Source organism: Lissotriton helveticus, chromosome 5_1, assembly GCF_964261635.1.
Source record: "Lissotriton helveticus chromosome 5_1, aLisHel1.1, whole genome shotgun sequence".
NCBI classification, from domain to species: Eukaryota; Metazoa; Chordata; class Amphibia; order Caudata; family Salamandridae; genus Lissotriton; species Lissotriton helveticus.
In genome coordinates this window covers 940,107,294-940,132,275 of record NC_136065.1, presented here as the reverse complement: position 1 = coordinate 940,132,275, position 24,982 = coordinate 940,107,294, and the positions used below count along the sequence as shown (strand labels likewise).

Sequence of the window (24,982 nt, the reverse complement as noted above, 5' to 3'; positions counted from 1 at the left end):
AGGCGAAATTCGGCTTTGGCCCTATTTTTATGCGATGGATTGCCGCTTTATACGAACAGCCAATAGCTCAGGTACGAGTAAATGGGGTACTCTCGGGGGACTTTCCGATAGAGCGCGGGACGAGGCAAGGATGCCCCCTATCTCCCCTTCTCTTTTCCCTCGTGCTGGAACCCCTCGCATGCGCTGTTCGGATGAATCCAGATATACCAGGCTTTCGACTTAAGGACACTGAGACTCAGGATGAACGCATATCTTTATATGCGGGTGACATCCTTCTCTACGTTACGAACCCCAGACAGACGCTTCCACGAATATTTGAGTGTTTCGACTGCTAAGGCAAACTTGCTTGCTAAAAAATAAACTGGGACAAATCCTGTTTATATAATGCAAACCCGGGATGGGAGTCTCCCGAACGCATGGGACGCCTCCAAGTAAACAATATTGTCATTAAATATTTTGGCATTTATATTACTACAGGCCGAAGAGAGGCACTTAGCCGGAACCTGTAGAGAATCCTGAGAGAAGTTAAGACGGACATAGAAAGATGGAGCACACTACCACTGACACTCTTAGGTAAGGCCGCATTATATAAGATGATAACGTTGCCAAAATTCCGTTACATCCTTCAGAACACATATTTTCCCATCCCAGATGAAGTCTTTAGTAAGATAGATGGTACTTTCCGTACGTTTCTCTGGGAGGGGAAACACCCTAGAGTGGCGCTTGCAATGCAACCAGTGCAATGGCGGCATATCTCTACCTGATATAAGAGCTTATTATTATACTACCCACCTCATGGTGGTAAACGACTGGGAACACATGCCCGGGATCACCCTACTTATGCGTTGGAGCACAGACAATTGGAACTGCACCCGCATACACACTATCTTTATGGGGGGAAGGGAACAACAAAACTACTCACATCCACACAGGTGGTGCTAACTGCTTGGAAAAAAACAGATCGGTATATCAACTGGAACAATAAAATAATTAGAGAAACTCCTCTCTGGGTAGGAGAGAGGCTCAAAGAGTTTGTAAAACTGAGTGGTTTTAAAAATTGGGATCTCCTGGGTATTTCCAGAATCAAAGACATTTTAGATCGTAAGAAATTAGCCACATTTTCTGATGTCCAGAGGGACTATGATTTACAACAGACACAGTATTATAAATATTTGAGGCTGGCCCATGCATGGGAGGCACAACGCGTAGACACAGAAACATTACCCGAATATTCCCCGCTAGAGGGGAGACTCCTCATGGGTGAATTTGCGGAAAAAGCAGTCTCTTGGACTTACGGTCCCATAATAAACAATAAACCAGATACGCTTCAGAAACTAAGAGTAAAGTGGGAATGGGAGTTGGGAGTTTTAGAAGACTTGGACTGGGAAAATGCGTTGAAACACCCGCGCAAAGTGGTCATCAAGACACAACTTAGACCAATTCAATTCAAATTCTTACACAGGACTTATTAGACAGGGCAAGACTACACAAGATGGGAAGGGCAGAATCACCTAATTGCATCAGATGCAATGAGGAAACTGGTAATTATTTCCACACGATATGGGAGTGCCGAAGAATTCAGGTCTACTGGGACAATATAGTATTAGAGCTGGAGGCAGTTATAGGCAAGAAGATACCCAGAGACCCCAAATTCGTGCTATTAGGCATAAGTACAGAAGTGGAGCTCTCAAAAACACAATTGCTGCTTACCAATCTTGGCTTGGTAGTTGCAAAAAGAGATGTGGCTCGTAACTGGCGTGTGACACAGGTGCCCACAGTAGACGACAAATGGAACAAGCATTGGAAATGCAATAGGTCTTGCATTAGGAAAGTTTGAGCTATTGGTCTTATAAATGACTTTTTTTTCATTTATGTGTTGTTTTTTAAAATATCTAAATTAATAGCTTTGTCATTTACAATGCCAATAGTTATAACTTTCGCAAATGTGACACCTATAGCATTTGTAATGCAACATGTTTTGTATTTACGTGACTTAGATGTATTGATATTACAAATAACAATGGCTTTTAACTTTTTTAAACATAAGGCGCGCCAGCTAGTATAAAAAAAAAGTGGTTGTTTGATTTGGGTGGGGGCAGCACATATAATGGCAGAGTGAGTGGTGGAGTGAAGAATTAACACAGACAATGGGAAGGTGAGCGGAAAGAAGGAAAACGAAAGAAGCAGCACAGGCTGGAAAAAAGAAAGAAGCAGCAGCAACACTGACACTGAGATAGAGGGAGGAAACGGGGGTCAGGCAGCATTTTTAAAGTGGACTTGACGAACACCGCGATTCCGTGGGAAATAATATCAGAGCAACGCTCACTGGATTAGCTACCCCTCAATCTGTATACTGAAAAGAGATGTTAAACCCAAAAAGATGCAAAAAGTTGCAGACCAAAAGTCTGGACTAAGACTAGTTGATAATACCCCACCTGGAGCAGTTTAATCAAAGTTGGCCCATGATCCCCTCCCCCCCTAACCCCCTCCATTATGAATTCCTTCAGTGTTCGTTGTAATAGCGCAGATAATTATGGCCGCTTGGTATGCACGGGGAAGGCACCAGCACTTTGGGTGTCGTTTGTGTGAGTAAATGGGCACTTAAACTGAGCCGGAGATGGATTGGGGGAGGGGGGGAGAGACGTGTGGAGGAGGAGGGTGTGAGGGAGAGGTATAGAGAGAGTGAGCGAGAGCGCCCTGCGATGGAGTTTACTGTCAGCCAGAGATGAAGGGGGAGGGTAGGAGACATGATGAGAAGCAGAGACAGAGAGCCGCAGCGAGAGTAAAGAGTACATGGAGTTAATACTGTAAACAGGGATGGATGTGGGTGGGAGGGAGAGAGTGGCAGAGACAGCGAGAAAGCATTGGCATTTAAACTGTCAGCCCGGTGCAAGAAAAGACATACACAATGCGTGTGGAACAGGCACAGGGTGGGAGAATAGATGGGGATTGGAGAGGGGCGGGAGGAGAGTGAATGCAGCTTCACGGATATGGTGATCAATGGGAAACAACGCTTTTTAAAAACACGTTGCAAACACAACGCTCACATTACAATGTAACAAAAAAACAAGAAAGCCTTACAAAACAAATAATGTTTATTTTTTTACAAAACGCTTTTGAAAGTATCACCGACAACATAAACAAGCAAACAAGTAAAAGGCAGCGCTGGAAGGAAGGAGAAATGCGAGTCACGGCCTGAGGCCGGCCGTGAAAACAATGCAGCTCTCCTGAAACTGAAAGCACGGCCAGCCGGCCGTGAAAGCCTTTGATGCCGCAGGGGGTGGAGCGGCACCAAGCTGGGCAACAGATGGCTGACGATTTGATGCTGTGCACGCGCATTTTAGGTCAATGCGCTTGCGCATTGACCTAAAAGCGCACGGGCACAGCACCAAATCGCCACAGTTAGTTAAACTTTGTTTAGAGCCCTATAGTCTCGCTTCTCTCAATGCGCATGCGCATTGATAGGTCACGAGACCTAAAAAGGGGATGAACATGTACATGTTAGGTGAGAAGACCACATATGTGGCCAGGGGGTGCCCCAAGAAAATTTGGACTCCCTGGATACAGTATTATGGTCTCGAGATACAGGAATCGCAAATGATAGCTCAGTCTGAAGATATCTAGGGCGCGGGAGGTGGGGAAGGCGAAACTGAGAGATGAGGAAACTGTGTTCATGCTTTCTGTTTTGATATTCACCCTGTTACTGCCAATGTATAGGCAGGGCATTAAGACCCTGGTTCGCTTGTCTGAGGCTATCAAGTGTTTTAATTCTGACCTATTGGAAACTGTTAATAAAGAAAGTAAAAAAAAAAAATGTCCCAATGAGTGTCCGTGACACCCTCACTCTGTTGCTTCGTAGTTATGTATATATTCCAAGTCGAATTTTTCAAAAAAAGTTCATCGTTTTCCAATTATAAATCATACATGTCAGGAGTTGGTCATCTAAATCCCACTGCTTTTCTGGTGTCAAACCCCCACCTCTTCATGGGAATCTATAAACAAATCATAATACCAATAAGTATACATCAAATAAAGTCACATGAGTACATACAAAAGACCTGAATGGCCCTCAGTCCTGTGAGGTAGATATACACGAGAGGTGCTCAAATTAGTGTAGTGAGCCCAAGTTCAACACAAGCTCGTGAACAAATGACATCAAGGCCAGAAAAGAAAGAGATCCATGAAGAAAGAAGTGAACAAAGTTCAAATATTGTGATAAAATCTTAAAGAAAACGGAAAATGTGAGTGACCACCCTCTCAACAAACATACTCACCCCAGAGCAAGACAAGCCACAGCACGGTCTTCCAAATTGTCTGTAAACCAGTGTGCGTGACCCTGAGTCTTAACTGTGCTCACATGCATTACTATGAGTCAACGTGCACCCCCATGCTTTAGTCTGCATCTACTGCAATATCCATAAATACCTCCACACCAGATATCCCATCTCGTTTAGTACACCATGTTTCCTTGGTAGTGCGCAAAAATACTATAGCTGTTCTTGCGTCAATGTGGAGTCTCGCTGCTAGTAACTGGTTCTTGCTAAAATGCCAGTTCAATATTACGCTGCAAGTAATTCAATAACTCTTAATCTCCAGCCTAAACCACGTATTTAAACACCAACGCATAGCTGTTACCAAAACTCCAAAACCAGCACAACTCACCAAGTATCTATCTTCAAGGAGGCCGTGTTTACCAAATATGTGTCGACTCCACCTTGAACACCACAATAATACTCAGGTAGGAAACACGGGAAGGGTTCTCCCACACAGCAGGACTGCCGCCCGCTGCGAATTAACCGGGATAGCAAAAGTTATTATTGTGTCAGACCGCGAAATGCCATCAACTGCAAAGCCGGCTTACTCACCAGAGAATCCTCAACGTAATACTGAATCCTGCCGTTTGTCCACTATATTGTTCAAAGTTACACCAACTGTATCGATTTTTTCTTGTATGCCTTGCCAGATTATTAGGTCGAGCTAGGACAGTGCACGCGCTGCTCATTGAGGCATGCTGTATTCCATATATGGGCTATCAGTGACTTTAGCCATACCCACCGCTTTTGGTTGGTTAATTGGCCTGCTTCTTAAAATTCCTTTTCTCTGGTTGGTTAATATTGTGCATCCGTGCACCCTTTCGGTGCTTGGTTCCCACCCAGCGGACATCACCAATTGATTCTTTTGGTTGGCCAGCTCTGGCCATCTCTTGACTCCTCACTTGTACACCCTCACCCCTCCCCTCATTACTGCTGGCATGAAACTATTGATGGGGTAACTGTTCTAACTGTGTGGTCAGTTGATACAATAATGTGAAATAAATTAAAACGACAGTCCATTACAATAAATCATTTTGTGAGGTCTCCCCCCACCCTCTGAGCGCAAATACAGCATCCTTCCATGCCGTTCTCTGGAGGGGGAACATTTAGGACCTTTTCTACAGGCCACTGGCCTGCTGTTGAAGAATGTCATTGGATCCCGGAAGTAAGATCAAGTTTAAACAAGCATTAGCAATGCAATAGGTCTCGCATTACTGAAAGTTTGACCTATTGACATTGCAAATAATAATGCAACTAGCTCTTTTGGTGGCTTCAGGCAGATAGAGGGTCTGTTTGCCAAACAACTTATAGTTGTTCAAAACACATTCCTCTGCAAGAATTTCCAACTCCTGCACCCTCTTTCTATGTACTTTGGCTTTCCATGTTTGTAAAGGCTCTCATTGAACCAGCACACCTCCCCTTCGAGCCCTTCCAGGCCAGCAGTGTTCTCCATACACAGGATTTACTGTTTGTGATGTCATTGTTAGCTTCCAAAGCGACATTTGCAATTTGCCACCAAATACTGAATCAAAATGAATCACAGTATAAAGAATGTAAATCAGAATAAATCAGTAGCTGGTAATCAAGAGGCTTCTTAAATATTGCTTTGCAATTTGTAAATTGTGATTCAATATTTTTTAAATTTACACATTACAAATGAATGTGTTCATACAGCTGAAGAAGGCTCAATCAAAGCCCTTGGGGGATAATAGAATACAATATTGCGCTTCAAAGGCACAACCACCAATAATCCTCAAACCTAAAAAGAAATCTTGAATGAGTAATAATGCACAGCCTTTCCGCTTACATGGACAGTTCACCGTTCTTGCATAATGAAGACACTAACTAGGTAAACTAATAGAATTATGTGCCAATCAGGTGCTGAGCTACAGCCTTAAAGAAGCTACTCAAGAAAGCCAAAACCCATTTCTATGCTGCCCTTGTTTATTTTTTTTTCTTGTGACAAGACCTCAGATGATATCCTTGCTTTGTTAGTTCCCTGAGTGTAAATATGACTTGCTTTTAAACGTCCTAAACAAGACAGAGACTACTGTACCCACATTTTCGGGGACCAAATGGGCCCAAAATACACCACTGTGCCCGCTGATGTTGGAAAAGAACAGGCCTATTCCTTCAGATGCGAGGACCGATTGTGGCCACTACACACTTGTTTCCCTGAAGAAGCTGTACCAGATTGGGCCGATACATCTCTTTTTCTCTGCAGCTGTGGAGACAGATTATGACCACAAGAACTTCTGTCCTACAAACTACGGGCCAGATGTATCAAAGGGTTTTACCCATTCTGTGTCTACGGGAAAATGTGTTCATACATATGGCCCTACTATCGTTGCAGACGTGAGTGCAGATTATGGCCACAACATCTTCTGTTTCCACAGAAGTGGAGGCAGTAAGTTCCCACAATGCATTTCTGTCATTGCAGATAGTGCAACAGACTGTAGCTAAAATGCACTCTGTCCCCTATTTGCAGGCATGAATTTATGTCTAAATGGCAGTGCTCGCCATGCATGTGCTGATACATTCTGAGAGAGAGAGAGAGAGAGAGACCAATCAAGTTGTACAGAAAGACAGGAAACGAGAAAGGCATGGAGATACAGAGTCAAAGAGAGGCACAGAGACACAGAAAGACAGGGACAGACAGGGTAAGACTGGAAGAGACAAAGACAGTAAGGGACAAGGCGAGAGAAACAGGGAGTAAGAGAGAGAGAGAGAGACAATAGAGGGATAATACAGAAAGACCGAAAGAGAAAGACATGGAGACACAGAGAAAGACAAGGAAAGAAACGGGATGGAGACTGCAGATAGACAGCTAGTGAAAAACATGCAATGAAAGCCAGGGAAGGATGGAGAAATTAAAGGGAAGGGGAATAGAGAGAGGGAAAGAAAGGCAGGCAGAGACAGCAAGAAATTAAAAAATAGAGAAGACAGAAAAAGAAAAACATAGAGGCAGAGAGAGAGAGGGACAAGGAGAGACAGAGAAAAACATGGAAATACAAAGAGAGGGAAAGACAGACAGGGAGAGACAGAAAAAGACAGAATAATGTGAGAAACAGAGAGGAAGAGAAAGATGTGAGTTACTGAAAATAGTTATATTCTTCAGTTTACATTTCTGGTCTGTGGAATGTATATATTTCCACTTGTGCCTTAAGATGTGTCAGAGATGTCACTCACTATGGCTGCTGAGTTCATTGACCTGCTCTTCTCATGTGATTCTTGCTATAACTCCCTCCCCCTAAGCCCATGCTGTAACACAAAAATAAAATATACACATGACGTTTATAGCTTTTAAAACATTTAAAAATACAGAGAATTACAGAAATACATTTATTACAATTAAAGATACATTTTAATATTAAAGTATACATTTATTATACACATTCAAATAAAACTTAAATGAAAAATATAATAATTGTAATTCACAATAAAATACCGAAACATATAATTATAATTTAAAGAATATAAAACATATAACGCACATTAATATTAAAAATAAAAAACATAGCATCACATTTAAAAAATCAAAGCACAACACAAAATACATTATAAAAATTAAATATTTTGAAAATATATAATTTTAATAAAAATCCCCAGAATGTCTGAAGTAAATTTGAGGATAAAGTAATATGTAACTCAAATTCAAAAGGATTTAAAAATAAATATATAAAAATGAACTAAAATGCACTAATTTATCTAAAGTCATACAAAAAATTGGAAAGTGCATACATTGGAGGAGGGGGGTACAATTTACGTTTCTTTCTCAATCTAACAAACAGTTGTGAAAGTGCTTACATTGGGAGGGTCAGAGCTACTATTGTGACTCCCACCTAACATACATTGTAGAAAGTGCATACAGGAGAAGGGGAATATTTATTCTTGTAACTCCAGTCTCAAAACATTGAGGAAAGTGCATACACTGAGGTCTGGGTCATGTATACAATCTGACCTACAATCTAACAAACTTTGGGGAAACAGTATTCATTTGGAGGATCGCTTTGATTTTTGGGATATCGTTTCTAACAAACATGGGGAAAGTGCATACATTGGGTAGAGGATTCTGATTTACTATTTAAACTCCAGTCTAACAAAAACTGAGTAGAGCGCATACATTCGGGGGTACAAGCACAACTCACACTAATACAATAAAAAGTAAAATGATTTCATAGAGGTACATAAATAACTTCCAAACTCTAAATATATTAAACATTTTTTTTAACTCAAAGTAACTCTTAACAACTAATAAAGATGTAAGAATGACACAAAATTAATTTTTTTCAATAAACAAATAATAATTAAATAAAACAGTGCCTGTCAACCACTCAAAAACATAACACACAAACTTAAAAGGAAATTAATAAAAGTTTTTTATGCTAATTTGTTTTTATTTCTTTATTTAGTTAATAATTTAAAAATGTTTTAATTAAAAGCACTATTCATTCCACCAACATACTCCATATACCAAAAACAAAATGATAAAATAATAAATATATAAAAAATAAAATCAAACATTACATTTTAAAACATTAAACAAATAGCAATAATTAAGTTACATTTCACTATTCATAAAAACTGTACCATAATAATTTACTATAATATGTATCCAAATATTTTTGTATCTAAAATATGTAAATGTAGATTAAATAAAATAGAAATGAGCATCATTATTGAGTTAACTATATAAAGAGTAAACCCCACAACCAAAATGAAAATGTAGTACATAATTTAAAACTTTTTTAAACATGTAAACAAACAAATAACACTTTAAAAAAATCAATTAAAATTGATGAGTTAATAATGAAACATAACTCCCCCAACTACCAATAAATACCCCGACACAAACTTAAACAAAAAAACAATAAAAAATGTATTAGACATGTCAAATAAATTGATTTTAAAATTTCTAAAGCAAGCAATTCCCCTCGAGCATCTTGGCGCTAGCATTTTCCTACGTCCAACCTTCATACCAAAAATAATGAAAGACTGAAAGAATGAAAGCTACAGAATTATAAAGAAAGTGAAAACAGGCAGGTTTTTAAATGCTTACAAAAGCAAAGAAAATTTGCCTGACTTTTAAGTTTATTCCAAAGAATGCATGCGAATAAACAAAACTGCAACCACCCCATGCCACTTCCTTAGTTCTGGCAATGATCACTGAACTTGAAGTGGCTGCTCATAATTGTCTTTTGGGAGGGAAACATCTAAATGTACTTTTGAGATACTCTGGGACTGAGCCATGCAGTGCTTTGTGTGCCAGACACAGGCCCTTAAAGGAAATTCTTTTCCTAGCAGGTAGCCAATAGAGCTCTGTTAGATTTCGGGGTCTCTAGTTGGCAGAGGTAGGTACCTTTGTCAAAATAGGGACACTTACGTCTAGTCAGGGTAAGGGGGTACACTCCTAAAATAACCCCTGCTCATCCCCTTGGTAGCTTGGCACGAGCAGGCAGGCTTATCTCAGAGGCAATGCGTAAAGCATTTGTGAACACATACAGTAACCCAATGACAAGACTACAGATAGACACCACACAAGTTGTAGTATAAAAATAAGTATTTTTATATGCACTTAACATAAGACCAACCACAAACAACAAAAATCCACAAAACTGCACATTAAAAATGGTAGAATTAGCTTAGTTCTCTCTAGAGGTAAAATGCGACACTTTGAGTTCAATGTACCTTTGGATGCGTAATGCCATACAATGAAAGTGTTGCAGGGAAGGTGAAGTGTTGGTTCCTTACATGCAAGAACGGTGATGCGTTGGGTCCCTAATAATGCTTAGGGGATGCGTCGGTCCTTCTCGGCGTGGGGAGGTAATGCGACCAGCAGCGCCGTGATGCAATGAAGATCCGGTGCAATGAAATAAAAATGGCGTCTTCTCCTTGATGCGACAAGATGCCTGACGGCCGTGCGGCGACTCAATGATTCTTTGTAGCCGCAACAGGCCCTGCGACACGCTTCTCCAGGGATGCGACGGCGTCCGGTGAGACGCTTCGGCGATGCAATGCAACAGCTACAGCGGCGACACCCTTTTTCAGTGATGCGTCGACAGCGGCTGCCGCAGCGACACGCTGCCTGATGATGCGACAGTATCTGATGCGACGGCGACACTCTTCTCCGGCGATGCGAGGTGCTTCTGCGAGGTGAAGCGACAGCGGCGGCGGTGACACCCTTCTTCAGTGATGCAACGAAAGCGGCTGCGGTGGCGACACGCTTCTTCTTCGTGAGTCGCGCTTCCAGCTCCTTGCGACACACAGTCCCTCAGAAATCCCAACACAACTGCAGGCAAATAACTTTTGGGGAGCTGCTGGGTGAAGTCTGATTGTCCCTGAGACTTCAGCAGGAGGCAAGTTCTATCTCAAGCCCTTGGAGATCCTTCACAAGTTGAATAAAAGTAGCACAAAGTCCTTTCTCCTTTCTTTGGCAGTCAGGCAACCACTGCAGGCCAATCCCCCAGACAGCACTCAGCTAGGGATAGTCTCTTCCTCAGTTCCTCTGGTTCTTCTCCTCAGCAAAGGTTTCTTCTTGTTTCTCAAAGTGATCTAAAGTTCTTGGCTCTGGGTCCCAATATTTATACTAGCAAATCATTTGTCCTCTGTAGGCAGAGGGTGCTGCATCCAGTCCAAACCAGTTCTGTGCAGTCCTGGAGCACTTTCTTGACAAGACTCCTTCTTTCCTTTAACAGTTTGGGCCAGGGACATCAGACGCACCACAGGAGGTGGAGCCGGCATTGTGGAAGGCAGGCACAGTCCTATTCAGTTCCCAGGTGCACTCCTCCCACCCATCTACATGCAGATAGCTCTAGTCAGCCCTGTGCTCACTCATCCTGTCTCCTGGAATGCCCCTGTCACTAAAACTCCATACAAGGAATACACAGCCTAGCAGAGGCAGGTTTGGACAGTTCGGCAAGAATATACCTACTTTCTATAAGTGGTATTTTCAAACACAGAATGTTAAAACCACCTTCACTAAAAGATGTATGTTATCAGTTCAGGCATACTAAACTCGTTCCCTGAGTCAGTTAGGATTATGAGATGTTATAATCAAACTGCCCATTCTGCCTATGGGGGACAGTTAGCCTTGCAATAGTGAAAAACGAAAATGGGTGTAATTCACTATCAGGACATGCCACACACACCAGGGCATGTACTACATTTTACCTACAATACACCCTGCCCTTAGGCCTACCATAGGGGTGACTCATAGGCGCAAAAGGGAAGGTTTAGGGCAGAGGTCTTCAAACTGTGGGGCGCGACCCCCATGGGGGCCATGGAGCCCTGGTAAGGGGGTTGCGCATTCCCGGGCCTCACTTCTTGCACTCTTAAAAAAACGTCCCGGACAGTTCATTATGAAATTAAAGTACTTAAAGCTGTAATGCCATTCAAGAAGTGTTCACTTGTGCTGTGAAACCGGAGCAGATCAGATTGCTAAACAATGATTTCCTTCCAGGATGCTTGCCTGAAGTGCTTCTAATTGTAAATATATTTACATAGTGCTTGCTATCCCGGAAGAGGTGTTGAAGGCCAGTTAGGAGCAAGAAAAACAAGCATTTCCAAGGCAATAGGTCTCTCATCTCATTGATGAGTAAGTGCCTTCTGTGAATACCAAAATGAGCAAGTGCCTTCTGTGAATACCAAAATGAGTAAGTGCCTTCTGTGAATACCAAAATGGTAGTAAGTTTAGGATTTAGTCTTAAGTTAGTTCTGTGATTCAGGCCCAATATCTCTTTATGCCCTTCAGCTCTCAATTCATTATTACTTCTCGTGCACTTGACCTATCAATCAATCAAAAACATCAAATCCTCTTCTTCCCCACTACTTCCCCTCATTCATCCTTGCCATCTTCAGCTATCTTTTTCCACCTGTAACTGGTCTCTGTCACCTTTAACCCATTATGTTGACATTATTTGTATTCCAGTCTCTCATTGTCTTTGTAAATCTTTACTATTTTATGGTTTTGACATTACCAGCTCTACAACCTTCAAAAAATCTCCTTCTTTCTGACCTTTAACCTAACAAGTTCTCATTCTCTCCTGCTTTGTTCACTGTTCTTTTCCCTGCACTTACTGTCTTTCCTCTCTGGGCCAGCTTTACAATCCCTCCTGTACCTTGAGCTCTGCCTCGCAATTCACAAAGATTTGTGTGTCACTCTAGATTCAAATCGGTTTTCCTCAGGGCTCAAGTCGGGGTAACACGCGGGTGGACGGAGTCCCCCGACTTGTTTTACCGGGTGGAGTCCCCCCTGCCCAAAAGCTGGACTTTCAATGATGGCGTTACTTGCCCGCACAGCCACCCCGTCGATCTCCCAAGTACAGGGCTGGCTGTCCATCTTGTGAGCTGTTGTGGTGGTGCCTGGCTGTTGGAGAAAAGTTCTGTTTATATTGGAGCTCGCAGGTGCGTGATTCCATGGAATTGTTTACCAGCGCTTCTGTGTACTAGGATGCGTGGTGCGTAAGTAGCGAGTTGGCAACGCGCATTTAGTAAGTGATGTCAGGCCAGTGGTAGCCTGTGAGAAATCCGACCTGGATGGTATTGTATCGAAGGAAGGGATGTTCTGTAAACTGGTGATCTGCGCGCAGAGACTGTCAGAGAATGGCGCTCCATTCCACAGTGGGTTAACGTGGCCCCCCAAGAGAAGCGGGTCTCCCTGTGATAAGATGGGACTACATTTTGTGACATCACTTCCTGTCGTGACGTCACTTCCTGTGACACCACCTAACTTGGAGCGTCCCTTCCTTGTTTTTTGAGGACTTGTGCCCTGGTTTCCCCTCTTGATTCAGGCTCTGGAAATAACGTTCTCTGGCTTTAGACTCTTTTCTTTCTTTAAACTCTTTTTTAAACTTCTTTCCAGCTTCTCTTAAATCACATCTGCTCTACAAGGCATTTCATGGCAGTTTTTAGTTCTGCTCAGGCATTGCTGAATTATTTTCAGTGTTCCTTTGTAATTTCCACTCATTTTGAATGTACTTCGATATGGTACATTTTTCGATTTGTACAGAACTTAGGTGGAACCACTCTATCAATACAATAGATTCCAAATGAAATTAGATGGAGTGAGTGTTTGGAGAGGTGCAGGCCGGGAGCTGTATGTGAGGGTAAGCTGCAAGCTAGGGGTGGCGCAGGGAGAGTTATGTCATGGAGCGGTTAAGGGGCATATTAGCAACAACCTTGTTAAAATTATCGCCGTTTTAGCAGCAGGAAACTGCAGCTAAAACGGCGATAATGGGCTTGCTAATATGCGTTATAGAATTCCAATAGAAGCCCAGGTTAGATGTGCAGGACATCTAACATGGGCTTCTATTGGAATTCTATAACGCATATTAGCAAGCCCCTTATAGCCGTTTTAGCGGCAGTTTCCTGCCGCTAAAACTACCAAAATTTTAACGAGGTTCTTGCTAATATGCTCCTAAGTGAGGGAGAGATACAGTTTGGGAGAGGTGAGGGTGCAGGTTGGGAGAAATGTAGGCAGGGTAGCGCCCCAGCCAGGAGAGGTCAGAGCAGGGAGTGGTACGGGCAGGGAGATGTAGGGCTTATGACCTTGTAGGACAGCCCATTCAAGCAATGGCAAAGCATGAAAAAACATGAAAGCCAAAGGGTTGGAAATGCAAGCCAGTGGGTTAGGGCGGCTGGCCCTAAGCCCATTCGTTGTCCATACTGCATCTTTCTGTACTTTTTTAAAGAATTAATGGCATGTGGTCGTCCAACCAGAGAAAACTGTTCCTAACCATACCTGAAAAAACAAGCATTGGCATAGCCAATAGGTCACGCCTTTGGGACCTTATAAGTGTTTAGCCATGCAACAGTTAATGTTGTTGCAGTAAGGATATTGTGCTGCATAACTAAATACTTATAAGGTCCCAAAAGCGAGACCTATTGGATATGCCAATGCTTGTTTCCCCTTTGATATGAGCGGTGCCCTCAGCAAAATGTTCTCAAGACAGTAGATAATCGTGGTAATGCTTGCTGGTTGGTGCCACCATTCGATCTGCCCACAAGGACCATTACACACCAGAGAGGGACTCTATTACCAGAAAGAAACGAGAGCAAATATGGTTGTTATCTGGGGCTCCAATTAACACCCCCAAATCGTTCTGTTGGGAGTGTCGCCACAGTAGAGAACATCAGGGCCTGCACAAAGTAACCACCACCCCTCCCCCCGCTCGGTCACCCTTCCCTCCCTGCTTCAACAAGTAAATTGCCTAATATTTATTAGACTAGACTCAGAAAGTTAAGCTTGTTAATGGGTACAGTTCCAGCCGCCTGCTGTCCCATGGGAAAAATGCGGCCGGAGGGAGATTACTTCAAGGGCGGGGACGTGTTCTGTGGAATGAGCCCGTCCTGCTGGGAAAGGCTGCTGTATGAAAGTCGTGTCCTGCTGGGAAAGCAAATAAGCCAGCCCAGAGAGAGCCGGGAAGGCTCCAAATCACAAGGCAGAATTAGGTTGATAAGAGGACTTTGTTGCCGTAATGACAGTGCTCGGGTTTAACTCCTGCACCTTTTATAGCAAGACTGGCTGCGAATAGTGTCTTGTTTTTCAGAACTTCACTCACTCATCTGTCCTCAGAAATTCAATTTATTTTGAAGCCTTGCATTTATTGGATGAAGATGCCCATTATATTCTTTATCTATCAATTGACAATACACGCACAGATAACATATTTAAGGCACATCAAAACAGTATTGTTACCAAATTCGCAATGGGATTCCTTACTACAGAAGCTAACAAGCACAACGAGAAAATGAAAGGAATGAGAAAAAAAGATAAGAGACGAGAGAGAGGAACAGGCAGAAGAAAGAGACAGATGCGAGAGAGGAAGAGGAAGAAAGAGAGAAAGGCGTATGAGATATTGAGAAGGAAAAAACAAAACACAAATAGATGAAGCAAAAGGGACAAGAAAAATAAACAAGAGAGAGCTGTGCACGGCACTGCAATCATGTGTGGGCCGGGAATGGTGCGTGCGCATGTGCGTGCGCGCGCGCAGTCTGCTCTTTTTTGAAGCACATACTCGTGCTTGTAGCACGCTCCTGCTCGCTCCCGCAAGGTGGATGCTGCCACAAGCACGAGTATGTGCTTCGAAAAAGTGCAGAACGACGGCTAAAGGTCTCCTACTAGCGCATGCGCGCTGCGTAGGCGAGACCTAAAAAGGGCTCTGATTGCTAGTTAATCAGATTCTGAAGCATGTTGCATTTATCCGTGCTCTCATATGTAATGCTTTTATGATACACTAATGTCGATCTTGACATCAATCTACCTTTTAAGAGGTCTACAAACAGCATTTTCTCCTCCTAAAATATTTGTAGTCTTCATTTATGAAGACATGGCCTTAATGGACGTGTTCGTGCTTCAAGTGCTGTACCATGAAAGAGTGCAGGCCTATCAGGGCCAGGGAGCAGGTGCAGAGCAAAGTTGCAAGCCTGCTCAACAGCAAATTTATACATTTGGCAGAGCATGCACACAATCACAAACTCAGAGAGTGAGCTCATGTGCTGTAGACAGTGCAGTGTCCGTAGCTGTGTGTTTTGTTGCTGGGGCTCCCCACCCTGCACTCCTGTCCCTGTGGGACCAAGCTGTGGGGTACCAGCATGCAGCCCATAGCGCTTTGCAGTGTCTCTATTCATGCTACAGAAGAACCTGGATGGTTGCCCAACCATGTTCCGGATCATTCTAAGAAATAGGCAGGTAACATGGGGAGATCTGTGGCACCCAGTGCCTCTCGAATTGAGCAATTATCTAGGAGCGGGCAGCTCTCTGTGGACCTGTGATAGCTCAGAAATGCACATTAAAAATAAATGTACAGAATAGCATTAATATGCTTCATATAGCTACCTCACATGTCATCCAGCAGGGGAAGTATTCAAAGGCTTCGCTAATTTCCATAATGTCAGCAAGACAAGGAATTAAAGACACAAAGCGGGCTGTGAGTTCCTGTAAACACAATTAGAAATAAGATCATAAGTCATTAATCTCATATTTTCAAAGACGCAGACGGGCACAATTAGATGCAAAAAATGTAATTTCGAGGGCTAAAGAGGCTAAGCATTACCACCATTAAACCAAGAGTAGGAAGTCAGACGTGGGTATCACCATGCTATGGATGTCTACAATATGCCAAGCATTTGCCACATTTTGCAAGGCCCATCATTGTGCTACAGAGGTTGTATGTTAGAAAACATTAGCTAATATATTGTCTGACAGAAAAATAATGTCTTATGTGTGTTTGTATGATTTTATAGTTCTAAAGTGCGAGCCTAGCAGGCAAGCAACGGAGGGCCAGATGTACGATGGAAAATTGCATGCGCAACGGGGTTTGCGACCCATTTGAGGATACAATTTTCCTCTGGCAATGTACTAACACTATTTTGTGAGTCGCAAATAATTTGAGACTCGCAAAATAGTGTTATGCGATTTGCTAATAGGAAGAGGTGTTCCCTTCCTAATAGCGACTCACAATCCCCGTACGAATGTTTTTCGACCGCAATTACGGTCGCAAAACACTTACAATTTACTGCCCTCTTCAAGAGGGTGGTAATGCATTCGCAAATGGGAAGGGGTCCCCTTTGCAAATGCAGGGGAAAATATTTTTTAGGGGCAGGCAGTGGTCCCAGGGACCACTACCTGCCCTTAAACAAGCAATTGCAATGCAATCGATCTCGCCTTTGGGACCTTATATCTATTTAGAAATGCAGCACATTAGCCTGGCTGCTGAAACATCTACTGTTCTTTAACATGGTGGAAAGTAAGAACCAAACTGCGTGACACGCCAGGTATGGGAACACATGGAGAGAAATATTGCCTTACAGCGGGAAATGGTATAGTCCAAAGCTCTGCTTTTAATATAAAATAATGGCCTTTGGTGGTCATATCACTGAAAATACAAGATTTGGAAAAATATGATTGTCTATGGGTGCTTGTAGAAGACAATTTCTATGGACTGGAATCTAGAGAATGCTAAAGTGATTCTGTTTTTTACTGACCTCTGGGCGTTTTCTATCAAGAAAGTTAAATAGAGGCAGTTGCCAGAAAAAATAAAAAAATAAAGTCCCTTAGCAGAAAGCAATTCTGGTATATCACTGACCTCTACTGGTCCTTTTTTATTAAGACAGTTAAATAGAGGCAGTTGAACACAAAAAAAAGTCCCTAAGCGGAAGCAGACAAGTCCTAGGGCTGATCTCCAGAGCCCACAAAGTACATGTACATACAAGTATATACTAATATATAAGTATATACTAAAGTATATACAAGAGGTCTCGAATGCTCAACCTAAAAATGAAACAAAAGCGTTTCTTTTTTTTTTTAATGCATCCTGTTTTCCTTTAAGGAAAACGGGCTGCATTTAAAAAAAAAAAAGAACAGTTTTACTGAAAAGCAGTCCCAGACATGGAGGTCTACTGAGCCCAGCAGGCCACCATCCATGGGAGGGCCAGCCATTCTCAATGGGGTCGCAAATTGCGAGTGCCTCATTAATATTCATGAGGCTCGCATTTTGCAACCACATTGGGAATCACAATCAGTGTCTCTGACACTGTTGTACATTGTAAATTGCAACTCGCAATTTGCAACTCGCAATTGAGCGCAAATTGCGACTCGCAATTTACACTGGTTTTACATCTGGCCCGGAGTGCTGTACAGGGCTTTACCCCAGTGGGAATACACAGGGGGTAGAGGCCCTGGATATTATTTACAAAACATTGTCCCATTGGCTGTAGACTTTATGTTATTTACTCTAATGAGACAATAGTTTTGTATATGGGACACAATAGTGCCGTCAGATGGCATTTTGATTATGATATTCTGGTGCTATACAACTAGGCGTGGGCAGTATCGTACCGTAGATGCACATATTATGCTAAGAATAATCACCACTATGCCAAGGATTATCATCTTAGTGCTTGGGCCAGAATTATGACACACATAAGTACCACTATACCTAGTGTCCCAACAATGTTGAAAATTCTGCATAATGACAGAGGAGTGTCCCATCACATCAGAGATGGACCCAAAGTGGGGGAGGGGAGGTCATCAGAGTGGTCAAATTAGTGGCTATTTCCAGGCTCAGGGACAGAGGGACAAGATACACTTTCACATGAAACAGTGACCTGATTCCTGCATACTTAGTAAATTGTAGCTTTAAAAAAATTGTCCATAGGAGCACTTGAGCAACCCATAGTGCAACGGGACAACCACCTAACAGGACGCAGGTATAAATTGGGTATAATAAAAAAATATATATAACAATCCTTTGCATGTTTAAATTAGGAAAATGTGTTTTTCACTTACACAAGTTAATTGTAGATCATTTTTATGGATGGCTAGATTTTCTGGTGGGTTCATCGCCATAATATATTTTGTTACAAGCATATTTTGTCCTTCAGTGCTAAATACAGTGGTTACGATCCTTCTTTGCGGGAACAACTCCTTACAAGATCTTCGAAAACTGTATGCAATTTGCAGAAGTTTGTCATCGTCAAGATCTGTAGACTACAAGCATGGTATAAATCAATGTAAAATATTTACATATCCTATAGAAGTGTTAGTTTCATATAACACAGAATACTCACTGTCCAAAACAAATCGTCTTCACTGTCCTGAAACAAAGACAAATCTGAAATTAATCACACGTCTTTCCGATTAGACATATATGTAAAATCTACACATAATTTCTTTGTATATAATGACATTTAACGATTCTGGATAAGGGAGAGCAGATGAAGAATTACCCGAAGGTGTCAAGGCGCTGGGGGCCGTCGGGAAGATTAAGCAAGCTATTGAGAGGGCAGTGCTTAGATGTAGTGGAAGGATCCACCCCCTTGTAGGGCACTACTTTCACCTAGGCCTGAGTAATCTGGTTCACACAAGCATACTCTTGTTTCTGAGTGTGACATCGTAGAACAGGAAATAATATGGTGTGTGGTCACTACCATATTTAACAAAAACGTGGACTTCTCGCTACACTTCTCTCTTTTTGAACCCAATAGCAAGTGGACCTCAGCACTCACTTTTCTGGTTTGGGATTAATAGTTTTAAATCAATGTATATTCCAAAACCGTGGTTTGGCCTCATTTTGCGATTACATCGGTCCGGAGGTGTACACTCCAAAACCCACCCTCATACACTATCCACTGGGGAAGAGACAGTTCAGTGGCCTCTAACGTGATCAAAAGTTCGAGAATGTATAATCACCAACACAAAATTGAATTCTTATTTGTCTGAACTGACTGTTTCTTTTAGGATCGGGGAAGGGGTGGAAGGGGGCAGCTCAAAATCTCCCTGACTAGTGCCTAATTCTTCCAGTTTAAGAACATGGCAAAGGTCCCTGAAAGCTTGTTTTCAATCGTTTCTGTTTCATAAATGGCTCCAAATTGGCATAGATACGCAAGCCTCCTATGAGTAAAAATTGATTTATTTAAACTTGGACTTTGGCAAAGTTGGTAGGCTAGAAATACCTAATTATCACGTTAGTGGCCAGTCAGAGATCAGGATGGAAAGGTCATTCAGAAGGAGCGTCATTTTAGTGATATTTATAGATTACCCCCAGGTCCCTCCAGTCCTTGGCCCATTCATTACTAATAGAGATAACCATCTTCACGACAGAAATAAAGAACAGAGGAATGCCCCAAAAAATACACACCAAGGACGACACCCCAACCACAAACCCGGGAGTGGCGCAAACAGCGATCAATCCCCAGGGCCCCAGAACCCACAGGCGGGACAAGAGCAGCGGGACACAGAGGAACCCAGGAAAACTGGGAGGGTGGTTACCCCCTACCCAACAACCAGTCAACCGACCGGCCCGGAGGTGAAAGGACAACACCAAGGAACCACCCCAAGCGAGGCCCAACCCCAGCTGCAGAAGATCCAATATAAAAGCCCACAACAGCCCCAAAACAACAGGAGAGGCAGACAGCCACCGGCGCAGAGCCCTAGGCCAAAATGGGCAGGAAAACAAGCACCATGCCAGGACCACAAGAACAGGAGAGAGAACCAGGGCGGCCCACAGCCGAACCCGGCCGATGTCCCCAAAGGCACCCGAGAAGCCAGCTGGGAGAACCACAGACCCACCAGCAGATACAAGAGGCCCCCAAAACGGCGCCCAACAGTCCCAGAAGAGAGGCACCTGGCCCATGAGCATCAACCAGAGCCACAATCAGGCCAAAGAGGCAACAAAAGGCGCCGAGAAGCCATGCAGGCCACACTGGCATGCCAAAACCACAGCCCAGCCCGCAACCGGAGACAGCAGGTGCAGAGCAGAGGCCAAAGGAAAGGGCAAGAGGCCGGCACGGTCCCCAGACACGCCAGGCACAGATCCGCCGGACCATCAAGGGCCCCAGAAGACCCCCCACTCAAGCATGGTGCCAACAAGAGAAAGGGAAGCTTGAAAGGCCCACAGGCAGAGACCTAAAAGGAACCTCCAAGGCACCAAGCCCGCCAGAGCCAGGCCCCACTCGGAAACAAGACCTCCAGAACCAGGAAGCCCCCAAACCAGAAGATATAGGCAGAGACTGCACCACCATCCCAACTGGCACAGGACAACGAGGGTCCAAAAAGCAACAGCGAGGCCACAAAAAACAAAGGCAGCAACTCAATCCCCACAAACACCCTGGGAGAGCCGTGGAGACAGCCACAACTCAATGAAGAACGAGCCCGGAGGACACACAGCCGTAGAGCCCACGAAGGGAGCAGAGGCTGGAAGGGGCACAGGCCAAAAACTGCAACAGCAAGGCAACCAAAAAGCCCAGGAAGAGTAGGGGCGAGAGACACCAGAGGAAAACCCCCCATCCCCGAGCCACAGTGCCCATTGTGGGGAAAACCTGCAGGAAATAGGGCAGCATCCCCAATGGACCAGGCCCAAATGGCAAGACCAGGCCCCAGGAGGAAAAGCGACACGACCCAGCCACCACCACAGGGACCTGATCCCGGCCACAGAGGCACCAGTGACACAGCAGGCCGGGACCATGCCACTGAAAACAGAGGCCAGAGCAACGGAAGCCAAGGACACCATGACACACCATACACCACAGGCCCAGACCCAAAAGCTGCATACCGCAGAAAAGAAAGTGAAGAAAATAACGCTACGTGGCACACACACCAGGACCAGCAGGACCCTGCCAGCACACCTGCCACAAATCAGCTCGACCAGCCAGCTCAGGAGCAACCCAAGCCAGAGTGCCAGGGCAAAATCCCAAACCAGCCCAACGGCAAAGAGGCACACCAGGGGAACCCCCAGCACAGCCCCTCAGCCACCCAAAGACAGCTGCCACAAGAGGCCAAAATAAGGAAAATTGCCATGCGGCACACACCCCCTGGACCGGCAGACAACAGACCACACTGCCTGCCACCCCAACGCCCCCACCAGCCATTCCAGGTGCACACCTCTAGCCACAGCACTGAGGCAGCAGGCATCAACCACACTGGCCGCCAGGCACCCAAGGAGTACCCAGTCAGGGCAGCTGCCGTGAAGACAAAGCATGGGAAAAGGAAAATAGAAGGAAGACAGGGCAACCCCCCCCCCCCATGGCCTGCTGGAATGCCGACCAGGGCATGAAAGGACATCTACTCCACTGCACAAGAAGGCAAAGAAAGCAGTGTCCGAGACCTGGGAAAAACAGCTTGAAGGGAGCCCACTCGGAGAAATGAACACCTGACCATCAGACCAGGACCGAAGCCCAGCCAACAGCAGCAAGAAGGCAGCACAAACGCCCAGAAGGCAACACAGCAGGAAAACAGAGAGCACAAGTGCTATGTGGTACTTACCCCCGCCAGCCCGACTGCCAAAACAACACTCCGAAGGTCAGCCCAGGCATGCACCACATGCCATCATGCCCGAGACCCAACCGCCAACCGCACCGCCAGCCAGGCATCCAAAAAGCACCAAGTACTCTGCCGTAGGGATGGTTCCTAAATACCGGCCCGGGAGCACACAGCCAGAGAGGACATTAAACTGCAGAAAGTGCACCGCAACACAATCACAGCCCCTTCCATGGATACTACGGGCCAACACATGCCTCAGCAGCGTGCCTTCCAACTGGCCCATCCATCAGAAAGACGCGGGCCTGTTCCATGGATCCTGCGCACCAGCCTCGTCCTGATCAGTCGGCAGACAGGAAAAAAAACAGGCGGACTGCTGGGTAAGTACTGGTTAAGTACTCCCAATGAGAGACGGTAGGTTTAGGGGTCCCAGCATTCCCGTGTTCTTTTCTTCTGTCGTGGAGATGGTTATCTCTATTATTAATGAATGGGACGAGGACAACGGGACCAGGAGTGATGAAGATTGTGGTAAGTAAGAGGGTTTGCAGCCATTATCCCGCATTTTTTATCCCACGGACTTTCAGTCCGCATACCATTATCCCGCAAGGTCATTGACCTCGCCTACCATTATCCCGCATTTTTTCAAAACGCATGTGCATTTATCACGCATGCCTTTACATCGAATTACGTTTTAAAGGCATGTATGGTAAATGCACATGCGTTGTGAAAACCACGATGACGAGAGAGGTAAGTGGGTTTGGGTTAATATTTTCGTGGGTTAGTGATTGTGTAGTGTAGTGTTGTGTAGTGTAGTGTTGTGTTAGTGTAGTGTACAGTTGTCGTGGTTGTTTAGTGTAGGGTCGTGCTGGGGGAATGTTATAGGGTTTAGGGTAGTGTTGTAGTGTTTGCGTAGTTTAGGGTCATGCTGGGGGTAGTGTTTTAGGGTTTAGGGTAGTGTTGTAGTGTTTGCGTAGTGTAGGGTCATGCTGGGGGTAGTGTTTTAGGGTTTAGGGTAGTGTTGTAGTGTTTGTGTATTGTAGGGTCATGCTGGGGGTAGTGTTTTAGGGTTTAGGGTAGTGTTGTAGTGTTTGCGTAGTGTAGGGTCATACTGGTGGTAGTGTTTTAGGGTTTCGGGTAGTGTTGTGGAGAAGTGTGGCTCACTGGTTAGAGGAGGCAGACCTGGAAGCAGAGGTCAGCCCGGGACCAGGGTTCAATTCCCGGCTCGGCGGGGTCTTGAGTCCTAAAATGTCCATGGACTCGACAATTCTCGCTCCGGTGCCTACTCGATTCACGGGTTCACACTCTGCGACTCTGGGCAATAGCTTGCTTAATCTCCACAACGGCCCCTCGCGGCGGGATGCCTGGCTTTCACCTTGCGGATACCCTGCCGGGGTTATCTCACAGGGGAATACCAGGACGGGTTCCCTAAGCAAGCGCTTAGAAACCGCTTGGTGATTTGCGCTATATAAATTCCTGTACATTTACATTTACATTTTGTAGTGTTTGTGTAGTGTAGGGTCATGCTTGGGGTAGTGTTTTAGGGTTTAGGGTAGTGTTGTAGTGTTTGCGTAGTGTAGGGTCATGCTGGGGGTAGTGTTTTAGGGTTTAGGGTAGTGTTGTAGTGTTTGTGTAGTGTAGGGTCATACTGGGGGTAGTGTTTTAGGGTTTAGGGTAGTGTTGTAGTGTTTGCGTAATGTAGGGTCATGCAGGGGTAGTGTTTTAGGGTTTAGGGTAGTGTTGTAGTGTTTGTGTAGTGTAGGGTCATGCTGGGGTGTAGTGTTTTAGGGTTTAGGGTAGTGTTGTAGTGTTTGTGTAGTGTAGGGTCATGCTGGGGTTAGTGTTTTAGGGCTTTGGGTAGTGTTGTAGTATAGGGTCATGCTGGGGGTAGTGTTTTAGGGTTTTGGGTAGTGTTGTAGTGTAGGATCATGCAGGGGTAGTGTTTTAGGGTTTAGGGTAGTGTTGTAGTGTTTGTGTAGTGTAGGGTCATGCTGGGGTGTAGTGGTTTAGGGTTTAGGGTAGTGTTGTAGTGTTTGTGTAGTGTAGGGTCATGCTGGGGTGTAGTGATTTAGGGTTTGGGTAGTGTTGTAGTGTAGGGTCATGCTGGGGGTAGTGTTTTAGGGTTTTGGGTAGTGTTGTAGTGTAGGGTCATGCTGGGGTGTAGTGGTTTAGGGTTTAGGGTAGTGTTGTAGTGTTTGTGTAGTGTAGGGTCATGCTGGGGTGTAGTGATTTAGGGTTTGGGTAGTGTTGTAGTGTAGGGTCATGCTTGGGGTAGTGTTTTAGGGTTTAGGGTAGTGTTGTAGTGTTTGCGTAGTGTAGGGTCATGCTGGGGGTAGTGTTTTAGGGTTTAGGGTAGTGTTGTAGTGTTTGTGTAGTGTAGGGTCATACTGGGGGTAGTGTTTTAGGGTTTAGGGTAGTGTTGTAGTGTTTGCGTAATGTAGGGTCATGCAGGGGTAGTGTTTTAGGGTTTAGGGTAGTGTTGTAGTGTTTGTGTAGTGTAGGGTCATGCTGGGGTGTAGTGTTTTAGGGTTTAGGGTAGTGTTGTAGTGTTTGTGTAGTGTAGGGTCATGCTGGGGTTAGTGTTTTAGGGCTTTGGGTAGTGTTGTAGTATAGGGTCATGCTGGGGGTAGTGTTTTAGGGTTTTGGGTAGTGTTGTAGTGTAGGATCATGCAGGGGTAGTGTTTTAGGGTTTAGGGTAGTGTTGTAGTGTTTGTGTAGTGTAGGGTCATGCTGGGGTGTAGTGGTTTAGGGTTTAGGGTAGTGTTGTAGTGTTTGTGTAGTGTAGGGTCATGCTGGGGTGTAGTGATTTAGGGTTTGGGTAGTGTTGTAGTGTAGGGTCATGCTGGGGGTAGTGTTTTAGGGTTTAGGGGGTGTAGTGGTTTAGTGTAGTATTGTAGTGTTGGTGTAGTGTAAGGTC

General features: G+C 44.4%; 1 protein-coding gene across 7 annotated transcripts in view; it reads right to left on the bottom strand.

The window, feature by feature from the left end:
• CC2D2B (coiled-coil and C2 domain containing 2B) overlaps positions 1-24,982 on the bottom strand; it is a 1,917,855-nt gene that overhangs the window by 148,734 nt on the left and 1,744,139 nt on the right. For all 7 annotated transcript variants that reach the window (XM_078643430.1, XM_078643434.1, XM_078643435.1 and 4 more), the window contains 3 exons: positions 18,882-18,908; positions 18,601-18,801; positions 16,150-16,248 (listed from right to left, as the gene is read on the bottom strand). In XM_078643430.1, coding sequence (XP_078499556.1) covers positions 16,150-16,248; positions 18,601-18,801; positions 18,882-18,908 — 327 coding nt within the window. The remainder of the gene's footprint in view (positions 1-16,149; positions 16,249-18,600; positions 18,802-18,881; positions 18,909-24,982) is intronic.